The sequence below is a fragment of the Vipera berus genome (genome assembly GCF_964194415.1).
Source record: "Vipera berus genome assembly, chromosome: 12".
Classification (NCBI taxonomy): Eukaryota; Metazoa; Chordata; class Lepidosauria; order Squamata; family Viperidae; genus Vipera; species Vipera berus.
Genome location: NC_138215.1, coordinates 17,961,944 through 17,987,722, shown reverse-complemented (window position 1 = coordinate 17,987,722; position 25,779 = coordinate 17,961,944). Strand labels below are relative to the sequence as shown.

At 43.3% G+C, this 25,779-nt stretch overlaps 1 protein-coding gene across 1 annotated transcript in view; it reads right to left on the bottom strand.

The window, feature by feature from the left end:
• Positions 1 to 25,090, bottom strand: part of TBC1D21 (TBC1 domain family member 21) — a gene marked incomplete at both ends in the record, with an annotated part of 37,761 nt that extends 12,671 nt beyond the window's left edge. Inside the window, 10 exons of the mRNA XM_081337027.1 lie at positions 8,046 to 8,135; positions 8,633 to 8,749; positions 12,323 to 12,420; positions 13,085 to 13,181; positions 13,712 to 13,812; positions 15,712 to 15,822; positions 19,939 to 20,033; positions 20,295 to 20,398; positions 23,797 to 23,904; positions 24,998 to 25,090. Coding sequence (XP_081193153.1) covers positions 8,046 to 8,135; positions 8,633 to 8,749; positions 12,323 to 12,420; positions 13,085 to 13,181; positions 13,712 to 13,812; positions 15,712 to 15,822; positions 19,939 to 20,033; positions 20,295 to 20,398; positions 23,797 to 23,904; positions 24,998 to 25,090 — 1,014 coding nt within the window. The remainder of the gene's footprint in view (positions 1 to 8,045; positions 8,136 to 8,632; positions 8,750 to 12,322; positions 12,421 to 13,084; positions 13,182 to 13,711; positions 13,813 to 15,711; positions 15,823 to 19,938; positions 20,034 to 20,294; positions 20,399 to 23,796; positions 23,905 to 24,997) is intronic.
• Between the last annotated feature and the right edge of the window lie 689 nt (positions 25,091 to 25,779).

The window sequence follows — 25,779 nt, the reverse complement described above, 5'->3', positions numbered from 1 at the left end:
TTGAACGAGGTACAATTAAATTTGAGATTTACACAGTGAGTTGTCTACTGATTGGAGACTGCTTCCCCATGGACTTTGATGGTAAGGAGGATGCAAACAGGCATCACGTGACCCCAGGACACTGCGACCGTCATAAATATGACTCAATTACCAAGCGTCTGAATTTTGATCACGTCACCTTGGGGAGGCTGCAACAGTCATAAGTGCGAAAAACAGTCATAAGTCACTTTCCCCAGTGCCATTGTAACTTTGAACGATCTCTGTTGTATCTCAAAGACTATCTATAGTTTTGTTAGCTGAATACCACCTGCCAGAAAAATCAAACTATTACTGCTAGGAAAGAACTCTGGAAGAAAGTTATTATTCTCCTGTCCACATAGGTGAGTAGCTGGGATCTACTGGATTTAGCTTTGCATAATCCAGTATGCTGGATTAGATGAAGCTTCTAACCCCACCCCCCCGGCAAGATTGATGTCAGGTCCCAAAAACCAAGAACAATGTATAGTTACTCCTGAGTAGTTTCTTTATGGTTACTTGCCTACAGACAGAATCTTGCCAGACTAAAGCAACTATCTAACTATTAGATATATTCTCTGAACTGCTAGGGAGGGTCTGCCTTTACTCTCTTCCTGCCTACCAAACATTCCAAGCCCCGTTGCTTCTTGGTCCTCTGGAAAGCAGCCCCCCCTCCTTTGTAAGTGGTCCACCCTTTACCTAGGCATCCATTTCCCCAATCGAGAAATATTTGGATGGGGATGAGGAAGAATCAATATTTATAGTACCAATTTCATTTGCAAAAGTCAAAACTAATGTATTTGCAAACCCTGCACCTCTTCTACTTCTTCTTGACCTTTGTAATTAAAATCTACATCTCGGTCTGTTTGGCATCCCTAGGCAAAGGATTTAAAGAGAGGAGTTTTTAAAGAACTCGATAAGAAGGGATGCCTATTCATGTAGTCCTCTGAGTGTGTGGAACACTGCGACAGAATGAGGTCTGCATTCTAAATGGATGATTGCAATTTGGGGACCACCCATTGTCAAAATAAAGTGGGAAAGACAAATAGTTTACACATCAGAATGTTTCCATTGTTTAAGCATCACTGCCTAGACGATGTTGGATCTGCCTAGGTGTGACAGCTCAGCGGTTAAAGACACTGAGCTTGTCAGCTGGAAAGTTGACATTCCAGGTTCAGGACCTGAGCACAGCATGATGGGGTGAGCTCCTGTTCCTTGCTCCAGTTCCTGTCCACCTAGCAGTTCGAGAGCACGCAAATCCGAGTAGATAAATAGGTACCACTTTGGTGGAAAGGTAACAGCATTTTGTGTGCCTTTGGTGTATAGCCATGCTGGCTACATGGCCATGGAAAATGTCTTCGGACAACGCTGGCTCCCTTGGCCAAGAAATGGAGATGAGCACTGTGACCTAGAGTAGGAACACAACCGGACAGGGAAAACTTTATGTCTATTTTTGCCTGGAAGATATTTCTCTCCCTTCCTGATGAAGCATCCTCGTAACACTATTCCCACTGTTTCTAACCACCATGGGTATTGCCGTACAAAATAATATGGCTCTTCGTGCTATGCTTACTTCTGTAAGTCAGAGAACTGGAATAAGGATCCTCCAATGGGGCCAACTCAAAGTTAGTTCTATAACGTTAAGCCCTGCGCATGCCTGCTTATCAAGCCATGCAGAGATAGTGGAGAAAATTGCTGGAGTTTCTAAATCGGATTCTTGCACAATCCGAGGAACGGTACGAATGGAAAGCGGGAAAGTGCAAGCTTAGCATTACATGATGCATTTTGAAATGGCCACATTGCCACATTTTTTTTGAATTAGAAACCTCCTTCTCCTCCCCTCCTCCAATCAATTTAGAAAATCAGGCCAACTCAATTTCCCAGGCTAATTGGAATTTTCAGATTGGACGCGGTTCGTGCCGTACCCCTGCCCAATTTTTGCAATGCATCCTAATGTCTGAAGTTGGTGCTGCTGGAGCTGTTTGCAAAGGGCCTCTCTGCAGTTTCCTTTGGGGGATGAAGAAATTGGACAAATCAACCAGATTTCTCTAGGGGGAAAAAATAATTTCTCCAAGAGCTTTACAAGGACAGGGCTTACGCTGATGGATGTCTTGGTCCGATTCGTAGAAGCTCTTGCAATGTCCACCTGGGGAAATCCAGTTGAAAAATATATCTCTATCTCTATCTCTATCTCTATCTCTATCTCTATCTCTATCTCTATCTCTATCTCTATCTCTATCTATCTATCTATCTATCTATCTTCTATCTTCTATCTATCTATCTATCTATCTATCTATCTATCTATCTATCTATCTATCTATCTATCTATCTATCCATCCATCCATCCATCCATCCATCCATCCATCCATCCATCCATCCATCCATCTATCTATCTATCTATCTATCTATCTATCTATCTATCTATCTATCTATCTATCTATCTATCTATCTATCTATCTCTATATCTCTATCTATATCTTTCCTCTTGTAAATTTCATGTCATTTGGAGTGGACGTCCTTCCGTGGTTTCATTCCTAATTCCAAGCTGTAACCAGAAGCTTTGCACCGCTTTATTGAACATCTATCTTTATTTATCTTAGTATCTCCAAGGATCCCGTTTTTCTCCTTCTGATTACTTCTAATTTGGGCATCAGCACTTTAGCCCCCAAGTGAACGACCTGCCAGTTTGCACTAATCCTGTCAAGTGCTGGGGGAAAAAAGAGGAGATTCAGGCAGTTCAGTTGAGCATAAAGATTTATTGCAAGCTTAAGCGCTCTACAAGAAATTGACCAACTAGGAAATGAGTTGGGAAATGAGCGGGAGATAAGAAAGGCATGTTATGAGCGTGCAGGGATTTATGACTGATGACGTATTTGACCCCTCGCTTGGGCGGCTCAGTGGGTTAGGACGCTGAGCTTGTCGATCAGAAGGTCGGCAGTTTGGCGGGTCGAATCCCGAGTGCCGCGTAACAGTGAGCGCCTGTTACTCGTCCCAGCTTCTGCCAACCTAGCAGTTCGAAAGCACGTAAAAATGCAAGTAGAAAAATAGGGACCGCTACGGTGGGAAGGTAACAGGGTTCCGTGTGCCTTTGGCGTCTAGTCATGCCAGCCACATGACCACGGAGATGTCCTTGGACAAGCGCTGGCTCTTCGGCTTTGAAACGGAGATGAGCACCGGCCTCTAGAGTTGGAAACGACTAGCACCCATGTGCGGTGGAACCTTTACCTTTACCTTTACCTTTACCTTGGGCTCAGCCTGGTCACCTCCTACAAATCCTTAATGTCTTTTAATTCCCATGTCACCTGGGTTATACGCAGGAAGGACCGGCTGGGGATGGATGGAAGAATTGACCATCAGAATTCCACTCCCAAAGAGACTGGAAATCTGGTATCACTCTCCGGACTTCAACTTTACTTTTACGTAGCTTTTTTTAAAAAATAAAATAAATAAATAATGTTTTAAGAAAGTTCAATCTGCTTCCCCCACTTGTTTGAGTACTCAACTGGTTATGCAAATACATTTAAAAACCCACATCCATTAAAACAGAACACTCTTCAAGCCACTGAACAGCAAATTAAAATAATTTGTCAGCAAAAATCCCTTTTAAAAACACAACATAAATCAACAGATAATAGCAAAAGTTCTTTAAAAAAAAGAGAAAACTCCAAAGGACTTCAGAGACAGCTCTTTAGTTCAACCATTTCTATCGACTTAGCTTATAAATTGTCTGCATTTTAATGTGTATTCCATTTGCATCCTATCTTTGATAGATAAAATGATAGATGATAGATATAGAAAGAAAAAAACAGAGAATGATAAAAACAGAGAATGATAGATAGATAGATGAAAAAGAGAAGGATAGATAAAGAAAAAAGAGAGAATGATAGAAAGATAGAGAGAGAGTAGACAGATGATAAAGAAAAAGAGAGAGAGAATGATTGAATGATGATTGGAACAGGTGTAAGTTGTATATTTGAGACATGTTCAGACGTGATTCGGGATATGTATTTCTGGGCGAGGTTGAGTTCTTGGGATCCTCCTGGCACCGCCGGTTCCTCGTCCAACTCTTTTCCCTTCAGTGTGGACTCTTTCTTTCACTTTTCTTTGAGATCCTGAGAGGTCCTTGGTGCTCTCCGAGCTTGCTTGTTTTCCTGAAGACGTTTCATGACCCAAACTAGGTAACATCATCAGTGCTGTTTGGGTCATGAAAGGTCTGCAAGAAAACCAGCAAGCTCAGAGCGCGCCAAGGACCCCTCGTTTCATCCCTGAGCTACAAATATTCTCCAATATTGGTCTTTGAGACCCTTCCTGAGGCCCCCTTTCACTTTCTTCCAAAGCACTTCTGCTTAAAAAGGGAGAGTTGATCCTTGCAATGTTGATTAATTCTTCAAGTGGTAGTTTTACGAAGTGTTAATTTATTTGTCGCAAACTGTGATGATGTACATTTTATTAACTTCCATAAATCCCCTGAATGTGATTAATGCATATTTTGTTCTTGGTTTTAGATTTTGTATGGGGGGGGAAAGATAATGAAGGAAAGGGAGGGAGGGAGGGAAAGAGAAAGAGAAAGAAAGAGAGAGAGAGAGAGAGAGAGAGAGAGAGAGGGAGAGAGAGAGCACATGTTCCCAAATTTGGTTGTTACAAGGAACTATAGTTTGAAACTTTTTTAAAAAGAGAACTTTTTGTGAGTGTAATAACAGAGTTGAAAGAAAGAGTAACCCATTAACCTATTTTACTGTAATTCATTTTAAAATTGTGCAAAGAGGTAACAGATTTGGGCTCCCATGCCCAGTGATTATGATTTCTAAACCATGAATAATGGCCAAAGTGTGGCTTATTCAATATATCATGGTTAAGCAAATCACAGCTTATCTGTGATTTATCAAACCACTTTCCCTGAATTCCCATTACATCTTAGTTTAAATTCTGTAGGGATCTGAATTTTTGCATATTAGTCTGTAAGCCCAGAGAAGATTGTTCCAAACTTTTCGGAGGATGTACCCCTGAATTGTGGTACGAAAGGCCAAACAAGATGGCTGGGGGCTGCCGAGATGGGCAACATCAGCTGCTAAGTGCAAACAGATTCTTTTGAAAAGCATTTCCCTCCATGTCTTCAAATGCAATTTCAGAAGGATAAGGCGAGGTTCAAAAAACCCCAAATCATCCAGTGAGGAAGTCCACCAATTAAAATTCTGTGCCGGTTATGAGATTCTGTGGGAAGTCCCGTGTGCATTGAATCAAGATGAGATGAACAGTTTTCCTAATAGGCAGTGGCAAAGCTGAAACTGTTTGTTCACAGTGGCAGCCTTTCATGTAAAGCCTTGGATTAGGATGTAGAATTCCTCGTTCGGTGTTGAAAATCATTTTAATTATTATGAAGGGCTGTCTTTTTCTTTCTGTCCACCCCCCCTCTTCTCTATTGCCCCCCCTGGACTGTTGAGACTCTGGAAAGAGTTCGGAAAAGAGCAACAAAGATGATTAGGGGACTGGAGGCTAAACATAGGAAGAACGGTTGCAGGAATTGAGTAGGTCTACTTCAGGCGTCCCCAATCCTCGGGCTGCAGCCCATTAGGACCCTGGCCGCCAAAGTGACAGGCAAGCACATGAAGCTTCATTTCGGCACGCATGGGATCTAGGTTGCACGTGAAACCATGCTCTCTCCTCCCCTGCCCCCACCGCAGAAATTGCCAAAGCTGCCATCACCAGTCCACAGGACCAAAAAGGTTGGGGACCCCTGGTTCTATTTTGATGAAAAGAAGGTGATATGATAGAAGTCTTCCAATATATAAGGGGTTGCCCCAAAGAAGAGGGAGTCAAGCTATTCTCCAAAGCACCCGAAGGCAAGACAAGAAACAACAGATGAAACTAATCAAGGAGAGAAGCAACCTAGAACTAAGGAGAAATTTCCTGACAGTGAGGACAATTAATCGGTGGAACAACCTGCCTCCAGAAGCTGTGAATGCTCCAACACTGGACGTTTTTAAGAAGAGACTGGCCAGCCATTTGTCTGAAATGGTATAGGGTTTCCTACCTGAGCAGTGGGTTAGACTAGATGACCTCCAAGGTGTCTTCCAACTCTGTTGTTTGGTTAGTCTGACTGGAGGAGAGACTCTTCCATGGGGGTTTTCCTCCAAAGTAAAAATGATGCAAGTGACATTCACAGCCAAAGCTGGGGTGGTTTAAATGGACACATTGTGAAGTCAATTGGCACTGTGCATTTTACTGAGAGAGGGAACCAGGCGTTGCTCACAAACAATGATGAGATTTTTTTGTTGTTGCTGTTTCATGCAGCTTTATCCTAACAATTCACAGCATTTGCCCAATTAACCCACTGTTAAATGAGGAAATTTATGCCCTGCATTAAGCCACAGTGTGATTGGCATGGTTAAGATATCTTGGGAAATGTAAACCCAACCCAATTTGCTGCAGCCCTGTAGCCATCAGGGCTACAGCAAACTGTATCTTTAGAATGGGTGAATCCAGTTCTTGACTGAAAGTCTGTAGCCTCTGTTTCTTATTTGAAATGACTCATAAAGATGGCCATGGGTGCTTTAAAATAGGTTAATAACCCAGAAAAAAGTCCTTGATCTCCAAAAAGAAATTAAGAAACACTCATTCTCGCTTCCCTTATGCATAACACACCATCACCCATTGTGCATTGTGACTTCACCCAATGAAATATTTTCCGCAAAACGTTAGGGACCCTGTCCACCCCTGCCTTGAAGGAAACAGAAATTGTAAAGTTGCCCCTTCACTTTATGGGTAGTTTAGAGACAGAGAAGGCATCGCCCTAACCTCAGATAATCTAATTCAGTGAATCCAGTCTTAGCTGAACAGTATTTACAATGTTTCTATCTCCCAATTTTATCTATTCTGTAATACTCATGCTGCTTTGGCTAGAGCAGCCTCTTGATTTATAGCGTGGACTCTTTATTGCTAAGGCTGGCTGAAAAATTCCTTGAGATCCTCTGGAACCTGAGAAGAAAGAAAAAAAAATCAGGAAGGTAGGATAAGAGTCACCAGGAAATATTATGACCAGGGGACCTTTTGGTAGAACATTCCTTACATAGCTGAAAGGACTTTGTTTGCACCTCCCATGGATGAAGAATATTTCCTATTCATGTATTTTGACCCAGGACTTGGAAGACCCTTCTTTGGTCTGAACCACACTTCCTGCTTGATATGATATGACATCATAGCAGTCTTCCAATACTTGAAGGGCTATCACAAAGAAGAGGCGGACAACCTATTCTGCAAAGCACCAGAGGCCAGGACAAGAAGCAATGTGTGGAAGCTTGTTAAAGGGAAACCCAACCTAGAACTAAAGAGAAATTTCCTGACAGTGAGAAATATTTCCGTTGGAAGGGCTTGCTTCCAGAGGTTATGGATGCTCCATCACCAGAGGTTTTCAAGAAGAGATTGGACAGCCATTTGTCTGCTTGAGTTGGGGGTTAGACTAGAAGATCTCCCAAGACCTTCCAACTCTGTTATTCTGTATTCTGCTTGTCCCAGCACGAGAATGATGACCACTTACCATTTGGGGATGGTAGAAATGGATTCTTTCATTCTCAGCAGATCCCTTCTCTGATGTGGAGGTGACCTCTATCCAAGCTTGCTAGCTAATATTAACCTTGGACTGGTTAACATCGCTTGTTCTATTCACTTCTTGAGTAGGTTTCATGTCAACTGAAATTGCTTTTCAAATTTCCATCCTTTCCTCCACTTTGGCCCCATTGATGGCCAAGTGTCCTGTCCAGACCAAGGTTAACATCATCTAGAAACCTGGGATGCAGGCCATCTTCTTAAAAGACAAGGGGTTTAGCCATGGGACACAGATGTAGTGTGGAATAATCCTTGATTCATGCTGGGGGAAATGTCATACCCTTTTGCTCACTGGATCTGAAATCTAATGCCCTGTGTGGACAGTATTTGGTTAAGTGTAACTGTGAGAATGTTCTTCTTACATGCCTAGTCATGAGGATCATTCCCTCTAAATCCATGCTACGTGGGACAATTATGGAATTCTTTACCTTGTCTTCATGTTTCAGGAAGAGTTCATATATGTTGCAGGCTTTGGTGATCAAGTCATCCGCATCAAGATCTACAATGCTGTGGCACAGCTAGTTGGAGAAGGACAGGGGACAACATCAGCTACCTCACATTGTAGTTCATGGTTCAAATTCAATACAGATCAATATATAATTGACGGATGAGAATGGTGCTGTTGGTGCTGGTAATTACTGTTTGTATCCAAGTGGTCCTCACCCTACAACCACTCATTTAGCGACCGTTCAAATGGCTATGGAATAAAGTGATTTAGGACCCACCCTCACGTGTACAACTATTACACCTACAAAACCTGCAGATCCCTTTTTCAACAACTCTTGAAAAGACCAGTTTTTGTAAAATACAACATGAGTCCTGGAATGAGTCTGTGCACTGTGTTTTTGACAAGCTAGACTATAGAAATTTACCAGGTGTAGCTTGTCGTTTTTACTTTATTGCGGCCTTCATAATTCCATGCAATCCGCACTTTTCATAAGTAGCTTTCAGTGGGGAAATGCAGGGCTGTTCACCCTGCGTTTGAATGTTTCTCTCCCTCATTCATCCGACTTACCATTAAAATGTCATCTCCCTCCAGATCTTCTCTGAGGATCTGGCCCCTCACCATCTGCAGCATTGTGTAAGCCACAATCACCTGGAAGTTCCTGCAGGGGTGCCCTGTCAGAAACACCTTGAAGTTCAACACAAATTAGAATTAGTAGATAATGTTGGAGGATTCCTTCTGTGATCCAGGATTATCATCTATGCCTCTTTCTATCCCCGCAATCCATTTTAGACTGGGATAAACTATTGGTGAAATATTTAGGAACTTGACCTCTGAAGGAGGAGGAGGAGGAGGAGGAAGAGGAGGAGGAGGAGGAGGAGGAGGAGGAGGAGGAGGAGGAGGAGGAGGAGGAGGAGGAGGATGGGGATGGAGTCTTTGGTGCTCTCTGAGCTGGGTGGTTTTCTTGCAAATGTTTCATGACCCAAAGTAGGAAACATCATCAGTGCTAGAAGGGAGTGGGGGAGGAGGAGAAAGAGAGAGAGACAAAGAAAGAGTGAGGGAAGGAGAGAGAAAGGAAAGAAAGACAAAGAAAGACAAAGAGACAGAGACAGAGAAGATCATCTTGCTGGCATTTCTCTCAGTGCAGCAACTGCAAAAAATAGAGCTGTCGCATCTGCTGCCATTATAACTGCCAGCAAACCCCTGGTATTTGACAACCTTCCTGGCAAGAAGAACAAGCATGCCGATGTTCAACCTTTGCAAATATGAAATGAAATAAGAAAAGCTAAAGAGGGTGACAGGATGGAACCAGAGTGGGAACTGTGGCTTGGTTTGGTTGGAAAACTTGCTATGGTCACTGTCCCAGTCCTTGTTAAGGACCCCTTCGATAGCTGTAGTGTATGCTGCTAGCATACACAGGAAATGCCAGCACAGCAGGGGGCTGGACAGCTCCAGGTGATAACTGCTAAGGCGGGAAAAGCCGGAATGGAGTGAGTCATTGACAGTCCCAGGCGTGGTCAGCTCTGGCGGGAAGCCAGGGTTCAAACCTATTGGTCACCTGCACTGGCGGGAAGCCCAGGTTCAAATCCATTGGTCATCATTCACCTGGGCAGGTATAAGAAACACCAGGTAAACCCCTTTGTCCCAGATTCATCCCGGATCCGAATAAACAAAGTACTACCCAGCTCCAGTGTCCGTCTCTCTGTGCGACCACGCGACTTTGCAATAGCCAAAAGAAAAAGAAAGAAAGAGAGAGAGAGAGAGAGAATGAATGAAAGAAAGAACAAGGAAGAAAGGAAGAAAGAAGAAAGAGGAAGGGAGGCATGGAGAGAAGGAGAAAGGAGGAAGGAAGGGAAGGGAGGAAGGGAGGGAGGGAGGGAGGGAGGGAGGAACCGAATTAGCTGCTCTCAGGTGCTGAAATAGCATTAGGCAGACACTGATGTCAACATCTGGAAACTGCTTGGTGCCCTCCTATTTGTCCAGAGAATCAATGAAACACTTGGCAGAGATTCTGTCAATAAAATTCGATTTGGGCTCTGCAGCGAGTGGGTGTTTTGTTTTGCCTTTCCTCCCCTAAATCAGACAGGCTTTTCAGTGTGCGAATCAGTGCGAATGATTGCTGTTGTTGTTTTAAGCGAACAGCAGTTTTGAAGTGAGATGCTTATTGGTCTTTCGAGTGACACTGGAAAGCACTTTAGATCCAGCTAGGTGGCAAGATACAAAACGTGATCAGTCTTCCGAGAAGGTGTGCCAAGTCCAAGAGGCGAGACTTTTAACGGGAGTAGAGCGCTTCCCCAGAATTCAGTTGCCTTGTGCAGGAACGCAAAAGAAGTTTAGGATCTTCTGAAATGGTGGCTTTTATTCATAAAAAAATATCAGCTGGGCATGAAAAAGAGCCACACAGCAGGAAGTCTCCCAAAAATAATAAATGCCCCTCACTAGGTTTCTAGGAAGAAACAATCCAATCCTTTGATGTGTTTCCTGGTCCCACTCCAAAAGGTTGCGCTGATCCCAGCAGCTGGAGTGCTCTCATCTCTGGCATTATAATAATAATAATATTAAGTTGGAAGGGACCTTGGAGGTCATCTAGTCCAACTCCCTGCTCAGGCAGGAAACCCTATACCATTTCAGGCAAATGGCTGTCCAGTCTCTTCTTAAAAACCTCCAGTGTTGGAGCATTCACCGCTTCTGGAGGCAGGTTGTTCCACTGGTTAATTGTTCTGTCAGGAAGTTTCTCCTTAGTTCTAGGTTGCTTCTCTCCTTGACTAGTTCCCATCCGTTGCTTCCATTGAAATGCCAGGATCTCCGAACTGCTCTCCTTTTGTAGGTCTCCTCTCTTTTGAGCAGAGTCGGACAGAAGTGGCCTTTTGAAGTTCTCCCAGATGTTTCTGGGCAGAAGACGGGGGGCCAACAGTTTCTGCCAATCAGTTTAGGGAAACAAATCCGTTTCGGGGTGTGTGCTGACTCAGCGGTTGAAAGACACCGAGCTTGTCAGCTGGAAAGTGGACAGCCTGGGTTTGAGACCCACGCGACGGGGTGAGCTCCTGTCCCTTGCTCCAGCTCCTGCTCACCTAGGAGTTCGAAAGCGGGCACATGCGAGTAGAGAAACAGGTACCACTTGGGTGGGAAAGTAACAGTGTTCCGTGCGTCTTTGGCGTATAGCCGCGCTGGCCTCATGACCGTGGAAAAGGTTTTCGGACAACATTGTCTCTCTCGGCTGAGAAGTGGAAATGAGCAGAGTGGGACATGACTAGAAAGGAAAAATCCTCCTACCAATTCTCAGAGGCAGAATTCCTTGCTTGGGGGTGACAATCACACCTCTCCTGAATTCTTTCGGGATAAAGTTCAGAACTAGCGGCTCTATCCATATGTGGTGTTAAAAATCTTGAATGTGGCCCCAGGTCTTTTGCAATTTTTTTTTTAAGTACGAGAAGCGTAAAATGATAAATGCATGAGAGTAATAATCAGTTGCCCATCTAAGTGGCGGTCTTGTTTTCCCAGAACACAAGACCGGGTCTTATATTAATTTTTGCTCCAAAAGATGCATTAGGGTTATTATTTTCTGGTTAGGGCTTATATTCAGGCAAATTTGGTACTAAATGCGTCCATCTGGCTGAAGATCTTAACTGGGGCTTATTTTTGGGGTGGGGCTTATATTTATTTATTTTATTTATTTTAATTCCATTTATACCCCGCCCTTCTCTGAAGACTCAGGGCGGCTTACAAGCTTAGCAGTAGCCTTCATTCTATGTATATGCCTGCTTATTAGGGCTTTCACACACCCCAAGCGGCATTATTACAAAGTCAGCTTAATTGCCCCCAACAATCTGGGTCCTCATTTTACCTACCTCGGAAGGTTGGAAGGCTGAGTCAACCTTGAGCCTGGTGGGACTCGAACCTGCACTAATTGCAGGCAGCTGGTGTTACTTAAGGAGGCATTAGCCCACTGCTCCACCAAGGCTCATATTATGAGCTTCCTGAAAAATCACACTAGGGCTTACTTTCCAGTGGGAACCCATCAGGATTTCCTATGAGATGTTTCCTGGGTGGTCACCAGGAGCTGACTTTGATTCCAAGAAGATTTTACTTTTACCGTAATGATTTGTATTTTATTTCCTTAGTTTATTGTGGATTCAATTTAGAAAAAAAACCCATCATTTAAACTTAGTTTTGTTCTGACTGCTACCAAAAAGATATTGATTATCGTTCGACATCCAACTTCTTTGCTGGACCCCTAAACAAGTATCAGGAGATACTTACCTCCCACAGTCTCCAGACATCCTCAAAAGACTTGAAGACACGCTGGAAAAAGAGACAGAACCAAGGAAACAATGATGACACCACTTGGCCTTTTGACTCTGGAAAAAAAACAAAACACACACAAACACATATACAAAAAGGACTAAAGTTTATGTCCTGTGAATCCAGTCTTTCAATACCGAAAGAGTCAGGAAGAAAACATTCTATTCATGCCCTTTTGACTCCTGGAAAAACCCTGAAAAATAAGTGTAATGAACCGTTAAGTTTTGCCAGTGTTGTGTTGTGCTGATCTTGGCTTTTTAAAAGTGCTTTTACAAATTTCTAGAATGAAAGAAAATTATGTTGTGTGCATTAAAGCTTCTCTCTTCTCTTCTCTTCTCTTCTCTTCTCTTCTCTTCTCTTCTCTTCTCTTCTCTTCTCTTCTCTTCTCTTCTCTTCTCTTCTCTTCTCTTCTCTTCTCTTCATTCCCCTCCCCTCCCCTCCTTTTCCCTTCTCCCCCCTTTCCCTCTCTCCTTTCTTTCCTTCTCTCGTGCTCTCCCTTCTCCTCCCCTTTCCTCCCCTCCCCTTCCTTTCCCTTCCGCCCCTCAGGATTATACATTTCAGATGGGTAGACATATAAATTCTCTAAAGAGTTCATAAATAAATAAACTAAATCTCTGCCCAGGAAGTCGCCAGGGATCTCTGGTCACCTTCTGGCTTTTACACTCCTGAGCAGACAAGGAAACAGCATCTGAGCTAACCCAGTCAAGCGTCAAAACTTACCCAGGTGTTTTGCAAAGATTGGATCCATAAATGCCACCAAGGCTTTCAGCATGACCAGGTTCTTCTGCACCCCAACATTTATGATGCAGCTGTTCTCCTGAGAACCAGAGCAATTGAGGAAAGGGGATTTGATCAAGGGACGCAAAGACTTTGGACAACCTAACCCAAACCAAACAATATCTAAGACTACACATTTTTAGATCCTCCCAAATCCATATTACGCAACTGTGTAACTATCGTAAGAGCCAGTCTACTTAAAAGCCCTGGACTAGGAATCAGGAGAGGGAGACACAAAACAAGTTGAGTGACCTGGCACCAAGAAAATGGAAAAATATATTATTATCTGGAATGATATATCAAACAGCTTTTTGCTTCAGAAACGGCCTTTTTTCAAGAGCCAGACTTCAGTATTTCTGTTGATTGAAGGGTTGATTGTTTTTACGTGACCACCTTATTCTTTTTATGTGGCTGCTATTTGTATGTTGTCTGTCCAGAGTTGTTTGATTAAGGTAGGTGACCCTGATCTGAGTATCTGTTTGGAGGCAGCCTCATGACTTGAGTAAAATGGAAAGATGGGATTTAAATAACAACAACAATTGCAGCAATAGCAAAGAGAGACCAACTCACAGTTTTTTGCAGGAAAAACTGAAATAGCCAGTAGATCTCATGCTCCTCTTCAACAAGCAACCTGAAGAGAAGAAGCATTTCGTGGAAACCTTGTTGGTATTCTGCAAGATGAGAGAGAGAGGGAGGGAGGGAGAGAGAGAGAAAGAAAGAAAGAATGAAAGAGAAAGAAAGAAAGAAAGAAAGAAAGAAGGAAGGAAGGAAGGAAGGAGTGTGAGGGAAAGAAAGAGAAAGAGAGAGGGGGAGAGATAGGGAGGGATGGAGGGAGGGAAAGAGAGAAAGGAAGAGTGTGAGGGAGTGTGAGGGAGAGAAAGAAAGAGAGGGAGGGAAAGAGAGAAAGAAAAAGAAAGAAAGAGTGAGGGAGAAAAAGAGAGAGAGAGGGAGGGAAAAAGAAAGAAAGTGTGAGGGAGAGAGAGAGATGGGAAAGTGACTGAGAAATCGGTCTTCTGAAGAATCTAGACCTTCATACTTCAAAACTGACATCTCATTATTCCTACCAGCTTTGGAGATTCTCTTTTCAGAGATATCTCCTGAATTGCTTTGAGCCTTGGAATTTCTCAGTGGGAACATCCAGAATTTCATTCCTTAGAATTGATAAGATGCTTCTGTACAAGAGCTTGGCTATGTGGAAAATTTACTGTTGTGGGAATGTTTCAAAGTTCTCAGAACGGTAGGATTCGCCTCTATCTCCCAGGGCCCTTTAACATTGTTGAGGCATTGATTTTTTGCAACCAGCTGGAAATGGAATCAAAACAGAAGTTTATAGGAAATGATACTTAGAGGGCTGGATAGATGAGAGCAAATCCAGTTGTTGTTGCAGAAAATAGATGACTCTAGTTCTGAAAGGTCTGCATGAAGGACCCTGCAGAGAACTTATCCAAACTAAGCCTGATTGGCCAGTGGTCTGAGCCTCCATGAGACAAATTCCCCTGCACCGAAAACAATCAAAGGAACAGGATTAGAAAACAGGAAGCTTTTAATTGAAGATGTAATTGTTCTAGAAAGCTTCAATAGCACTCAAAAATGCTATTAAGAGGGAAACAAAAGCATTTGGGTTGTAAAAAACGCTTACAGGTTAACTTAGGGACTTAATGTAAGGGTGACCAATATTGCAAAAAATCTGAATGTCTGCTTTTTTGGTCCTTTCTAAGTCTTAGCGACCCAACAGACCGAGCTTTAACAAGGATTCTTTGCCGTTTCTACTGCTTTGAGTTGCTACTCTAAGCTTGTACTGGTTGGTGAGGGTTTGGGTGTGTGTAAGAGAGGAATTTAACCTGAGTATTGATGGAGAAAGCAGATTTTTGAACAATAACCAGAGGGTGGCTTATTTACAGGGAATATGCTCCAGATATATGCCTAGACTACATCATATTAGGAGAAAAGCTAACACAGCCTACGGACACGTTTCAGCAAAGACAGACAGAAAGAAATGACCTCAGATTAGCATTTTTTCAAAGACAAAGGCAGAGCGTAAATCCTTCTTTCTCTAACTCAGTGTTTTTCAAGTTGAGCAACTTCTAAGACTTCAACCTTAAGATGAATGGACTTCAACTCCCAGAATTCCCCAGTCAGCGCCTGAAGTTCGGTCACGTGACCATGCCAACTTATGAGGGTGCAACCATTGTAACTTTGAATCATAAATAGCCCCCCCCCACTCCACCGATAGGTCCTTGGTAACTTTGAATGGTCACTAAGTGATAACTTAGTCATAACTGGAAAACTCCCTGTAGGTGTTTTACTTCGTAGTATTGAGTGATTTAACGATTTCTCTCACAGCCTGATAAACGATCTCTGAGGAGATATGGAAAAGTCCATTTTTTTTTGTCTCTATCAAGCATCGGTTCAGATCTTTGCAGCCCAGATCTGCTAGCATTAAAGGTGGCCCCGTTTTGGGGTTTAGCAGCTGGCAGAGATTGAGCAGGCCCAACAAACGTTGAAGACATCACCTCCATCCTGCTGAAAATATTTAGACCTCAGGTTTTTTTCCCCTCCTCTCCTCTTACCGGCATTCACGTTGCATACATAATTCAGCAGGAGAATCTTCTCCAGTTGCTTCTTATCAACCAGAGGGTTGCCCTGAGCATCTTTGATGTAAAGTCTTTGAACGTCAGACTCTGTGGAGAAAAAGAAAGGAGGATCAGGAGGGCTTGCCAGAAGCAAACCGAGTGTCGAAGGAATGAGGCCTACTAGATCCCCTCCAAGTTTGCCAATTTTCTCCAAGCCAGAACTTGGCGTTCATCCTAGCTGTAATGATTTATGCTCCGCTTGAAGCTGAAAGGTCAGAAAATATGTTAGCTTGCTGACTGTGATCTCGTGGTGTGTGTATCTAAACATCTGATGTCCGTTGACATCCCTTCCTTTGTGCAAATTCAGGGCAAAGACCTTTTTATCTGCAGAGCTTTTTGCTTTCCTTATTCCAGGATAAAGTATTTGGCTACTCCTTATAAAATATTCCAGGGTCCTCTTCTGCAATAGATTAGAGAAACTTAGCAAGAAATTCCTCAACGCCACCCCCTTTTTCTCCTCCTCCTCCTCCTCCTCCTCCTCCTCCTCCTCCTCCTCCTCCTCCTCCTCCTCCTCCTCCTCCTTCCATCTGGATTGTCTCCCCCCCTCTCTCATTGTTGATTTATTTATGTGGATGGTGCAATCAGAAGCAGACACTGATTTATTCATAGGCAGATTCTAGCCCTCCTTCAAATCCCTTTGCATTGCTCCAGCCAGGTTATACTTTTTAAAAATTGGTATGATTGAAAAGGCTTGATGGACAGACACAAATTGAGTGCAAAAGGAAAAGAAGGGGAAGGAAGGAAGAAGGAAGGAAGGAAGGAAGGAAGGAAGGACAGATGGTGTCTCATAAAAGGGATTAGGGTTGAAAGTGAATCTCCAGAGGGGAAAAATGAGAAACGGGACTCGCCAAACTGGCCAGTTTGGTCTAATGGGGAAGGCAGCAGTGTAGAAAGCGGGAGACTGTGAGTTCTAGTCCCGCTTTAGACCTGGAAGCTAGCTGGGTAAGTTTGGGCCAATCAACAGAAGAGAGTGAATTCTAGTCCTGCCTTAAGCAGGGAAGGAAAGTGAATGACTATGGGCCGATTCCCAGGAGATGGTGAGTTCTAGTGCCTTAGGCATGAAAGCTGACCGGGTGACCTTGGGACAATCCCTCCCCCTCAGCCCAGCTCACCCCACAGGCTTTTTGGTGGGGAAAATAGGGTGAGGAAGGTGTTTTGGATATATTCAACACTTTGAGTTATTTGTAAAAAAACCAATAAGGACGGAATGAAAGAAAGAAAGAAAGAAAGAAAGAAAGAAAGAAAGAAAGAAAGAAAGAAAGAAAGAAAGAAAGAAAGAAAGATGAGAAAGGAGGAAGGGAGGGAGGGAGGGAGGAAGGAAAGAAGAAAGAAAGAAGAAAGAAAAAGAGGAAGATAAAGAAAGGAAGGAGGGAGAAAGAAAAAGAGAAAGAAAAAGGGAGAAATAAAGAAAGATGAGAAAGGAGGAAGGAAGGGAAAGAGGGAGGGAGGAAGGAAGGAAGGAAAAAAAGAAAGACAGAAAGAAGAAAGAAAAAGAAAGATAAAGAAAGGAAGAAAGGAGGGAGAAAGAAAAAGAAAGAAAGAAGAAAGAAGGAAAGAAAGAAAGAAAGAAAGAAAGAAAGAAAGAAAGAAAGAAAGACAACAATTACAAAAGAAGTTCAAAATCCAGTCAACAGAACCCAGAAAGAGATCCCTACTCACAAGTAGGAGCAATAGGTTATTCCTGAATTAAGCATCGCTATTGCTCCTACTACAGCTACTGAACAGCTCATTGACACCTCTTAATTTAGTAACCCCTCTCCAAGTTAAACAGTCCCTCACTGAAGGCTGAAATTGATTGTTCTGAGGAAGTAAAATAATAATAAAGGAGCCAAACAGCAGGGCAACTTAAAGCAAAGCCAGACATTTCAACCTCCGAGTGGAGACGTTGAGAGACGCTAAGTTCCCCAAGTGGGTTGGAAACGGGTAACGCCGAAAAGCCGCTCTCTGACATGCTACTTCCCCCCCACCACCACCTATAAAAGTGGGAAAATGATCTTTTTGATTCCAATTCTGGGGAAGAGAACGGGCCACAAAGGGGAACATTTCCCCAGCACGTGACCTGCTTAAAGAATTCTCCAGCGAGAGAGAATATCTATTATATCTGAAGGGCTTGGCCTGCATCCCATCTCAGTTGTAAATCTTTTTTTTGAGTCTGCCTCGCGTTGATTTATGTCCGTTTCATTGATCTGTAGCCTTAATTTTGCTGTATCGTTTAATATTCTTTTCGTTAGACAGCTGGGAAAAGACAGAGAAGGAGATCTGAATAAAATTATAATAATCCATCATGGCTTTTCTGTCCAACGTGAGAAGATGGATTCTTAGGTGTTTTTCCATTTGGCTCTTTCAAAATTACAGCTTAGCTTTTTTTTTTCTTTCCTCTCTCTCTCTCTCTCTCTCTCTCCCCCCCATCTCCCCCTCCCTCTTTTCCTTCCTTTCTTCTTCTTGTCTTTTAAAATCCTGTCTCTCTCGTTGGGCATTATTGATTTCCTTCTAGAATAATACAACGTTCAAGCTAGGAATCAGTGCTTAGCAAGTATGGGCAACTAAAGCGGCACGTGGGGAGCAGTTTTTAAAGAATGGCTGGAGAACAGGATATTCGGCAGAATGGATAGATGGTGCCCCCCCCAAATATTTCCCCTTCTAGAGATGGGAAGGCCTGGGTGGGGGGGGCAAGAAAAATTGGGGGAGGGTAGGGTGTTTTCCCCCCCTTTTTCCCCCAAAAGTGTTTAAAAAAACTGGGGAAAAATTCCTGTCTTTCCCCCAATATTTGTTACCCATCTCTACATTTCCCTTTTCGTTTCCTAGTCTTTTAACGGGGACCTTATAGCAAGGAGAAAGGTCATTTTCTCACCAGTGTGTAGAGCCTCTTTATTGCATTACAGGTCATCCTTGACTTATGACCATTATAAATCCTGGAATTTCCATTCTAGGTCACGACAGTTGTAAGTCAAGACTAAGACTTTGGGGGTGGGGGCCCATCTGTGGCCTTGGTCTTGTTATAGACCCGTGGTGGCGAGCCTATGGCACACATGTCACAGGTGGCACGCAGAGCCCTCTCTGTGGCCACGTGTGCCGTCACCCCAGTCTTAGGCCTTCAGCTGGGTTTTATAAAACCTTTGCCGTGTGCAAAAAAAAAAGGTTCAATCAATAAATTCCAACTTCTCGTGGGAAAAAAAGATCACGCAAAGTTGGAATTGATCGATTGAACTTTCCAGTCCCACCCAGTCTGCCATTACCACCACAGCCACACCCACGCAATGGGCCACGCCCACCCAGCACCCGACAATACATAAGTGGGTTTTGGGTTGCAGTTTGGCCACTGGGTCTCTAAAAGGTTCGCCATCACTGTCATTTTTGAGAGAACAGGCATATTCAGCTTCTTTAATAAAAGAAATGAAATATCTACCTCGGTCACCAACTCCCTACGGATACTTAATGAACACCCTCAGCATCTTCTTCTCTTATATTGTTCTTTTCCATCCTAATCATGGAAATGAGTAATAAGACAGAAAGAAAGATACAGTGGTACCTTGGTGCTCAATTGCTTTGAAACTCATCGAATTTGGTAATCAACACATTTTGACGTGATCCTTTTTTGTCTTGGTAACTCATAGTTTGTTTGGTACTTGATGCACAAGCTTGAACTTGCCGGTGTTGGCTGCCTTGTGACTCACTACTTATTCCTTATGGGTAAAAATTTGTTCGGTACTCCTCGTACTCCCATTAATTGTGCCTCCTGGAACCAATTAATGATGAGTACCGAGATACCATTGTAGACGTGGCTCAGTAGCTAATCTGATCCCACTAAACGTCCATCCTACAACTATCCCATTTCTGTATTAATTTATGAGTATACTATGGAATGCTTTTTTTTCAAAAGGCAACTGGACTTTGTTTTTCCTTGAAGATGTTTTGCTTCTCATCCAAGAAGCTTCTTCAGTTCTCCAGATGAGAAGTGAAATGTCTTCAAGGAAAAACAAAGTCCAGTTGTCCAGTTGTCCAACCATGACGTGGATGACTGAGAATCTCCATAGACATATAGAATAGGCACCAATTTTAAATACATGCTTCTTATTCTTTCCCCCCCTGAAACGTATCTTCTTATATTGAGATGCATCACCAGTTCTATAGGCATCCTTCTCCTAAGCCTTCTTGGATACTTACGTATAACATTCTGGACCTCCGTGAAGTCTCGATGCTCTGTCTCCAGCAGTGGCTCAATCTTGGTGTACATGTTGCACAGGGACTCATAGCTTTTCCTGCAAAGGGGAAGGGAGGCATTGATGACAAGGCTGAGTAACCGATGAGATAGATGTGGAACAACTCAGCAGAACATCTCACTTTCTTCAGCCCTGGCTCTGTCCAAGTATTCGTGTGTCACAAGTCTCACAATTCCTAGCCTGCATGGTGGATCCCCATGCTAGTTGAGAATTCTGCACAAGTCCTCTTAATGGATCTGGAAGTGGCTGAGTTACTACCCTCTGCTGAGCACTATCCACACCAGGACTTAATTTACACACCGCCTCATGCTGTCAGTTGTGAGCCTCTCATCGTAGGAACTCTTCCAGGGATAGTAACCAGTGAGGAACTTCCAAGCTTCTGATCTGACAGAAAGATCCAATCCCTACAACAAAAACAAAATTCAAAAAGAAATGGAGGGAAACGGGGACCTTCAGGTTGCTTATTCTAGTGTGACCCCAGCCTCTTCTCCAAGCCACCAAAGATTACTACACAAGGATTTTGAGTAACCATCCTAGATCATTTTGCTCAGTCAACCATTTCATTACCACCTGCCTTGGAGAAGTCTTTTTTTTCTGCACCTTCCAGTTCTGTGTAGACCGTCCCTTGTTTATGTTTGTGTGTTGTGGATGTGTTCTCCATGACCTCTGGAGCTTCCCATGTGGATTTATTTATCTCCTTGATTTGTGCCCCCAGCAATCAACCAGATCCTTGCCAATTAATGAATGAAAATATATATACCATTGGAGTGAAAGCATCAGACTAAAAATAAAATAAGGAAATGCCCAAAGTGACATACACACAAACTTCTCAATATCAGCAATCGTCATCACGATCATGATCATGGCTATCATCATCAATCATTCCAGAACATCAGAGTCACCTCCATGAAGACACTTTTAGATGTGGTTTGTTGTTGGCTTCTTCTAGGTGATCCAATCCAGGTTTAAGAAGAGCATAGAACATGGCTTGCACTTGCAATGGCAACCTTTCCTCATGTATCTAGCTGCCTCCTTTTAATCCCTACGTTTGATGTATGGCTGGACATACTGACCTTTGACAAATCCATTGCCTGGTTCCTGTGTCAGTGCAATTCAAGCCAGAGATCCCCAACCTTTTGGGCACCAGGGACTGGTTCCGTGGAGAGAGTTTTTTCCATGGACCGGAGGGTGCATGGTTTTGTGTGCTGCCTACATCCCACGGATGGGGCTTTGCTTGTTTGTGCAGACTGGTTGCTGGCATGCCGCGGCTGCTACCGGTCCACGGACTAAGCAATAAACAGCTAGCGTGTAGTTTAAAGGCACTTCTTTGCTATGAAAATAACTCATTTAATGCAAGGGGAAGAGATTGCTTTCAAAATTATCTGACTTTCTCTTCCCTTGAGAAATCTATGCTCATTTCTCCAACCTGGTTCCTTCCAGAGATGTGGGGGAGTACATTTCCCAGAATTCCAATGCTTGTCCATGCAGGCTTAGAATGTTGGAGGATTATCCTCAGGATTCTGGGAGTTTTGACAAGCCTGGAGGAGAGCTGTGTTTGGGAAGGCGACGATTTGCTCATAACCAGCCTGATGAAAATATCTGGCTGGATGAAAACCTTCAAAGGATGCTTGGAGGAAGAGAGCAGCCATAGCTAACATCATGCTTTCTCCAAAAATGGAATTCTAAGTGCCAAAGCATAATTAAACCTCAGGAAGCAATCAAGCCACTTTGCCAGGAAAAACAGCGGCCAGCTTAGAGACTGGCAAACAGAACATCTCAGTGCCAACGACACTTGCTGTAGGGCTTCCATAATAGAGACAAGAGAACAGAGTTGTGGAAGAACTTGGCAATTTTATGTTTTCTTTAAAAATAAAATTAAAAAAAACAAACGACTCTAGGATTAAAAAAAAAACCGGAGTGTTAGCTGAGTTTATCCAGACTATGATGGTACAGAGCAAGAGTCTCCAAACCTGGCAACTTTTAAGACTTGTGGATTTGAACTCCCAGAATTTACCAGCCATCCAAGTACCTCTGGCTCTCTCTCTTCCTCTCCCTCCTTCCCATCAAAAGGGAAGTCTTCTCATTGACCTCTTGGAGTTAGCTGGAAAGAGGAACATGACTCCAGGGTGAGATTCAGAATAGCACAGCTTCTTTAAGGAAAAGCTTAACCTGGAGCCGAAGCATTATGGAGCCAAACTAGGTAACATCATCAGTGCTAGAAGGGAGGGGGTTTTGTGAGGAGGAGGAGGAGGAGGAGGAGGAGGAGGAGGAAGGAGAAGGAGAAGGAGAAGGAGAAGGAGAAGGAGAAGAAGAAGAAGAAGAAGAAGAAGAAGAAGAAGAAGAAGAAGAAGAAGAAGAAGAAGAAGAAGAAGAAGAAGAAGAAGAAGACAATGACTGTAGAGGCCTTGATGCTTTCTGAATTTGATTGTTTTCTTGCAGACGTTTCATGTCCCAAACTAGGTAACACAACAGTACTGATGAAACGTCTGCAAGAAAACAACCAAGTTCAGAGAGCACCAAGGACTCCATCCCCATTCTCCTCCTTCTCCTCCTCTTCCACTCCCTTCCAGCACTGATGATGTTACCTAGTTTGGGTCATGAAACGTCTGCAAGAAAACAAATCAAGCTCAGAGAGCACCAAGGACCTCTCATAAATTAAGACTGAAGTATATAAAACTGCAATTGCAGTTCTCAGCTTTTAATATTTTCCAACTCTGGACCTTTTCCTTAGTATTAAGTCGTTCAATTTGCCTTTGTTTTAGGGTGATAGGAAGGAGGTGTTCTTGTTTCAGAAAATAATAGAGCTTCAATGGCAGGTCTAGGCGTCCTGCTTTTTCAAAATGTTAATTGGACTGTGAGCCGCATTTTAACTTCTTCCTTTATTTACTTCCTTCTGTTAAGGATACTTCTGTACGGCCCTTCAATCATTTCTCCAGGCTATTGTCTTGTACAGTATTATTATTCCCCATCTGTCTAGGAGGCAGTGGGTAGCTCTGATGCAAAGAGAAGATCAATGGGATGAAAATGAATTATCTTTGGCAAGGCATTAAAAAGCGACTTTTACAATTAAAAATGATCCTGCTCCATCAAATTAAAACGTGGACAATTAGGCAGCTACAACTATTGTCCCCACCTGAAATTCTGCATTCCCAATAGACCTTGTTTCTCGGTCCCTTGCATTATCCCTGGAAAAGCAAATTCTCTTGACCTCAAATTGGCTGGAGAAATCTACTTGTACCACCGCTGAAAAGAACTCTGGGGAAGGATTCCCCCCCCCCCACTCTAAAGTTGCCCAGGCATCTGATCTCCATGGCAACCTCACCTTTCAATAGGAGGAAGATGTTTGGAGAAGGAGAACTATTGTGTTTTGCCTGAATTAACTGTTGGGAGACAGCTGGATCTCTACTTGATTCTTGGCCCATTGTGTCAGTCAAAAAACTGTGTTTCCCCCATGCAAAAAAATATGGCGAATCCACAAGAAAGGGGACTTTCATATCAGAGTTCCCACCCCAGGAAAACTTCATCTTAAATTAATTCCTTCAGGTGGAAAAGTAGGAATCAAGCCACTCAATCAGATAACCCCCCATTTGATATGCTCTGGGGGTTTATGAACTACAGTTCCCATGTGGCTTGTACGGTAGCCAGACTGCTTGTGGGAACTGACTCTTGAAAAACATCCATCTTGGGATAAGGCTGGGGGGTGTGTGTCAGGTAAAAATAGAGCCAATTGTAAAGATGGACATTTTATCTTCTTGAGGTCCAACCACCACCACATTCTCTATTGTTCTCCAAGGACACTCACCCTCTCCAAAATTTGGGAGGCCACATAGGTGCGTGATTTGAGAATCTGACCACTCTCGTCGAAATAGCTTTCCCATTCAGCAGCGTCGATGGGCAGTTTCTTGATCCCCTGAAACACAACGTCAAGCGTGAGTTGAAAAGAAGGACTAAGGGAGACGTGATAGCAGTGTTCCAATGTTTGAGGGGCTGCTACAAAGACGAAGGGGTCAAACTATTGTCCAAAGTACCAAAAGGCAAGAAACAAGAAACAATGGATAGAAACTAACCAAGGAGACAAGCAACCTAGAACTAAGGAGAAAATCCCCAATGGTTAGAGCAATCAATCAATGGGATTCGTTAAACACTGTGGCAAGAAGAGTCATAAACCGGGGCAAAACCCTCTTCACGAAGGCATCACTTAACAATGTAAATTTGGGGCCCCCATTTTGTTTGTTTCTATACACACATGCATATACATGCGGCTGCACTGTGCGCGAGCATCAGTTGTGGCAAGGTGCATGTTGACATCTTTGTCGTGTTTCTCATTCCTTGCCTTTCTATAGCAATGAATTTTCCGATTGGAAAACCTGAGCCGAGAGATACTTGTAAATGAGATTTAGTTACTAGGGGTCGACACAGATTGAATGCATAATTAGTTACAAACAACCGGTGAGAGGAAATTTTTTTGGGGGGGAGAAATAAAATCGATGGAATCAGGTAGAGGGACCATTTAAGCAAATCTCATTAAAATCACAGAAGGTCTGCAGCTCCTGGAATGGGAAAAAAAAAAGAAATAATGGGATTCAACTTGAAGGCGCAGTTGTTGTTTCGGGTTGGAAAAAGAAGTGTCAGTATGGAAATGGAGAACATTCCAAAACCTATTGAGAAAACTGCACTAGAAACCAGTTTGCTTTCTAGAATAATAATAGTACCATCAATCTGCTCTGATCTTGCCTCCAGAAGTTGTGGGTGCTCCAAAGTTGGAGGTTTTTAAGAAGAGATTGGACAGCCATTTGTCTGAAACGGTCTAGGGATTTTCTGCTTGAGTTGGGGGTTAGAGTAGAAGACCTCCAAGGTCCCTTCCAATTCTGTTTTTTGTTATTCTGTTGTTCTGATGGGGACCTCAAGAGAAGAATAGGAGAATGTCCCATGTGATATTCTTCTGAGTTATAGGCCAGGATGGGCATTTGGGTGGAATTCAAGGATTTAAGACAGCAACTTACTAATAATGTTGAGACGGAGGCATTGAATCCTTTGAGTTCCTCTTCCGATGAGGTGGGGCTTTTGAACCTTTCGCTCTCCATCCTCTGCTTCATCTCTCAATGTTTGTCCTCATCCAGGCTTAGCAAGATCTGCGTTCGCTTTCTAGCTTCAAAGTAGCCAGGCTGTCTTGTTGAGCTTTTCTCCCTCTTTCCATCCAGTAAAATAGCCCATGGATAGATGAGGCGGGGGCTTTTTCTGCTTTTGGAACAAAAGTAGGTTTCCGTAGCGCTGTGAAGTCAACGGAGGCCTGAGGTCATAAGGGAAAAAAACAGGTGGTTGAAGAAAGGATTCAACGGACCTGGAAGTTCTAGAATCAAGCTGAACTTCAATCTTGAACCCTCACTGGATAGGTTTGCTCAGCCTGGCTAGCAAGTCCATTGAGGTCTTAGGGTTGTGTTTTTTTTTTGAGGGGTCCTTGGTGCTCTCTGAGCTTGTTTGTTTTCTTGCAGACCATTACCCAACTAGGTAACATCATCAGTGCTAGAAGAGAGGAGGGGAGGAGGAGGAGGAAGAGGAGAAAGAGGAGAGGAGGCAGATGGTGAGGAGGAAGACTGTAGGGTCCTTGGTGCTCTCTGAGCTTGCTTGTTTTCTTGCAGATGTTTCATTGTCAAACTAGGTAATATCATCAGTGCTAGAAGGGAGGAGGGGGGGAGGAGGAGGAGGAGGAAGAAGAGGAGGAGGAGGAGGATGACAACTGTGGAGTCCTTGGTGCTCTCTGAGCTTGGTTATCTTCTTGCAGATG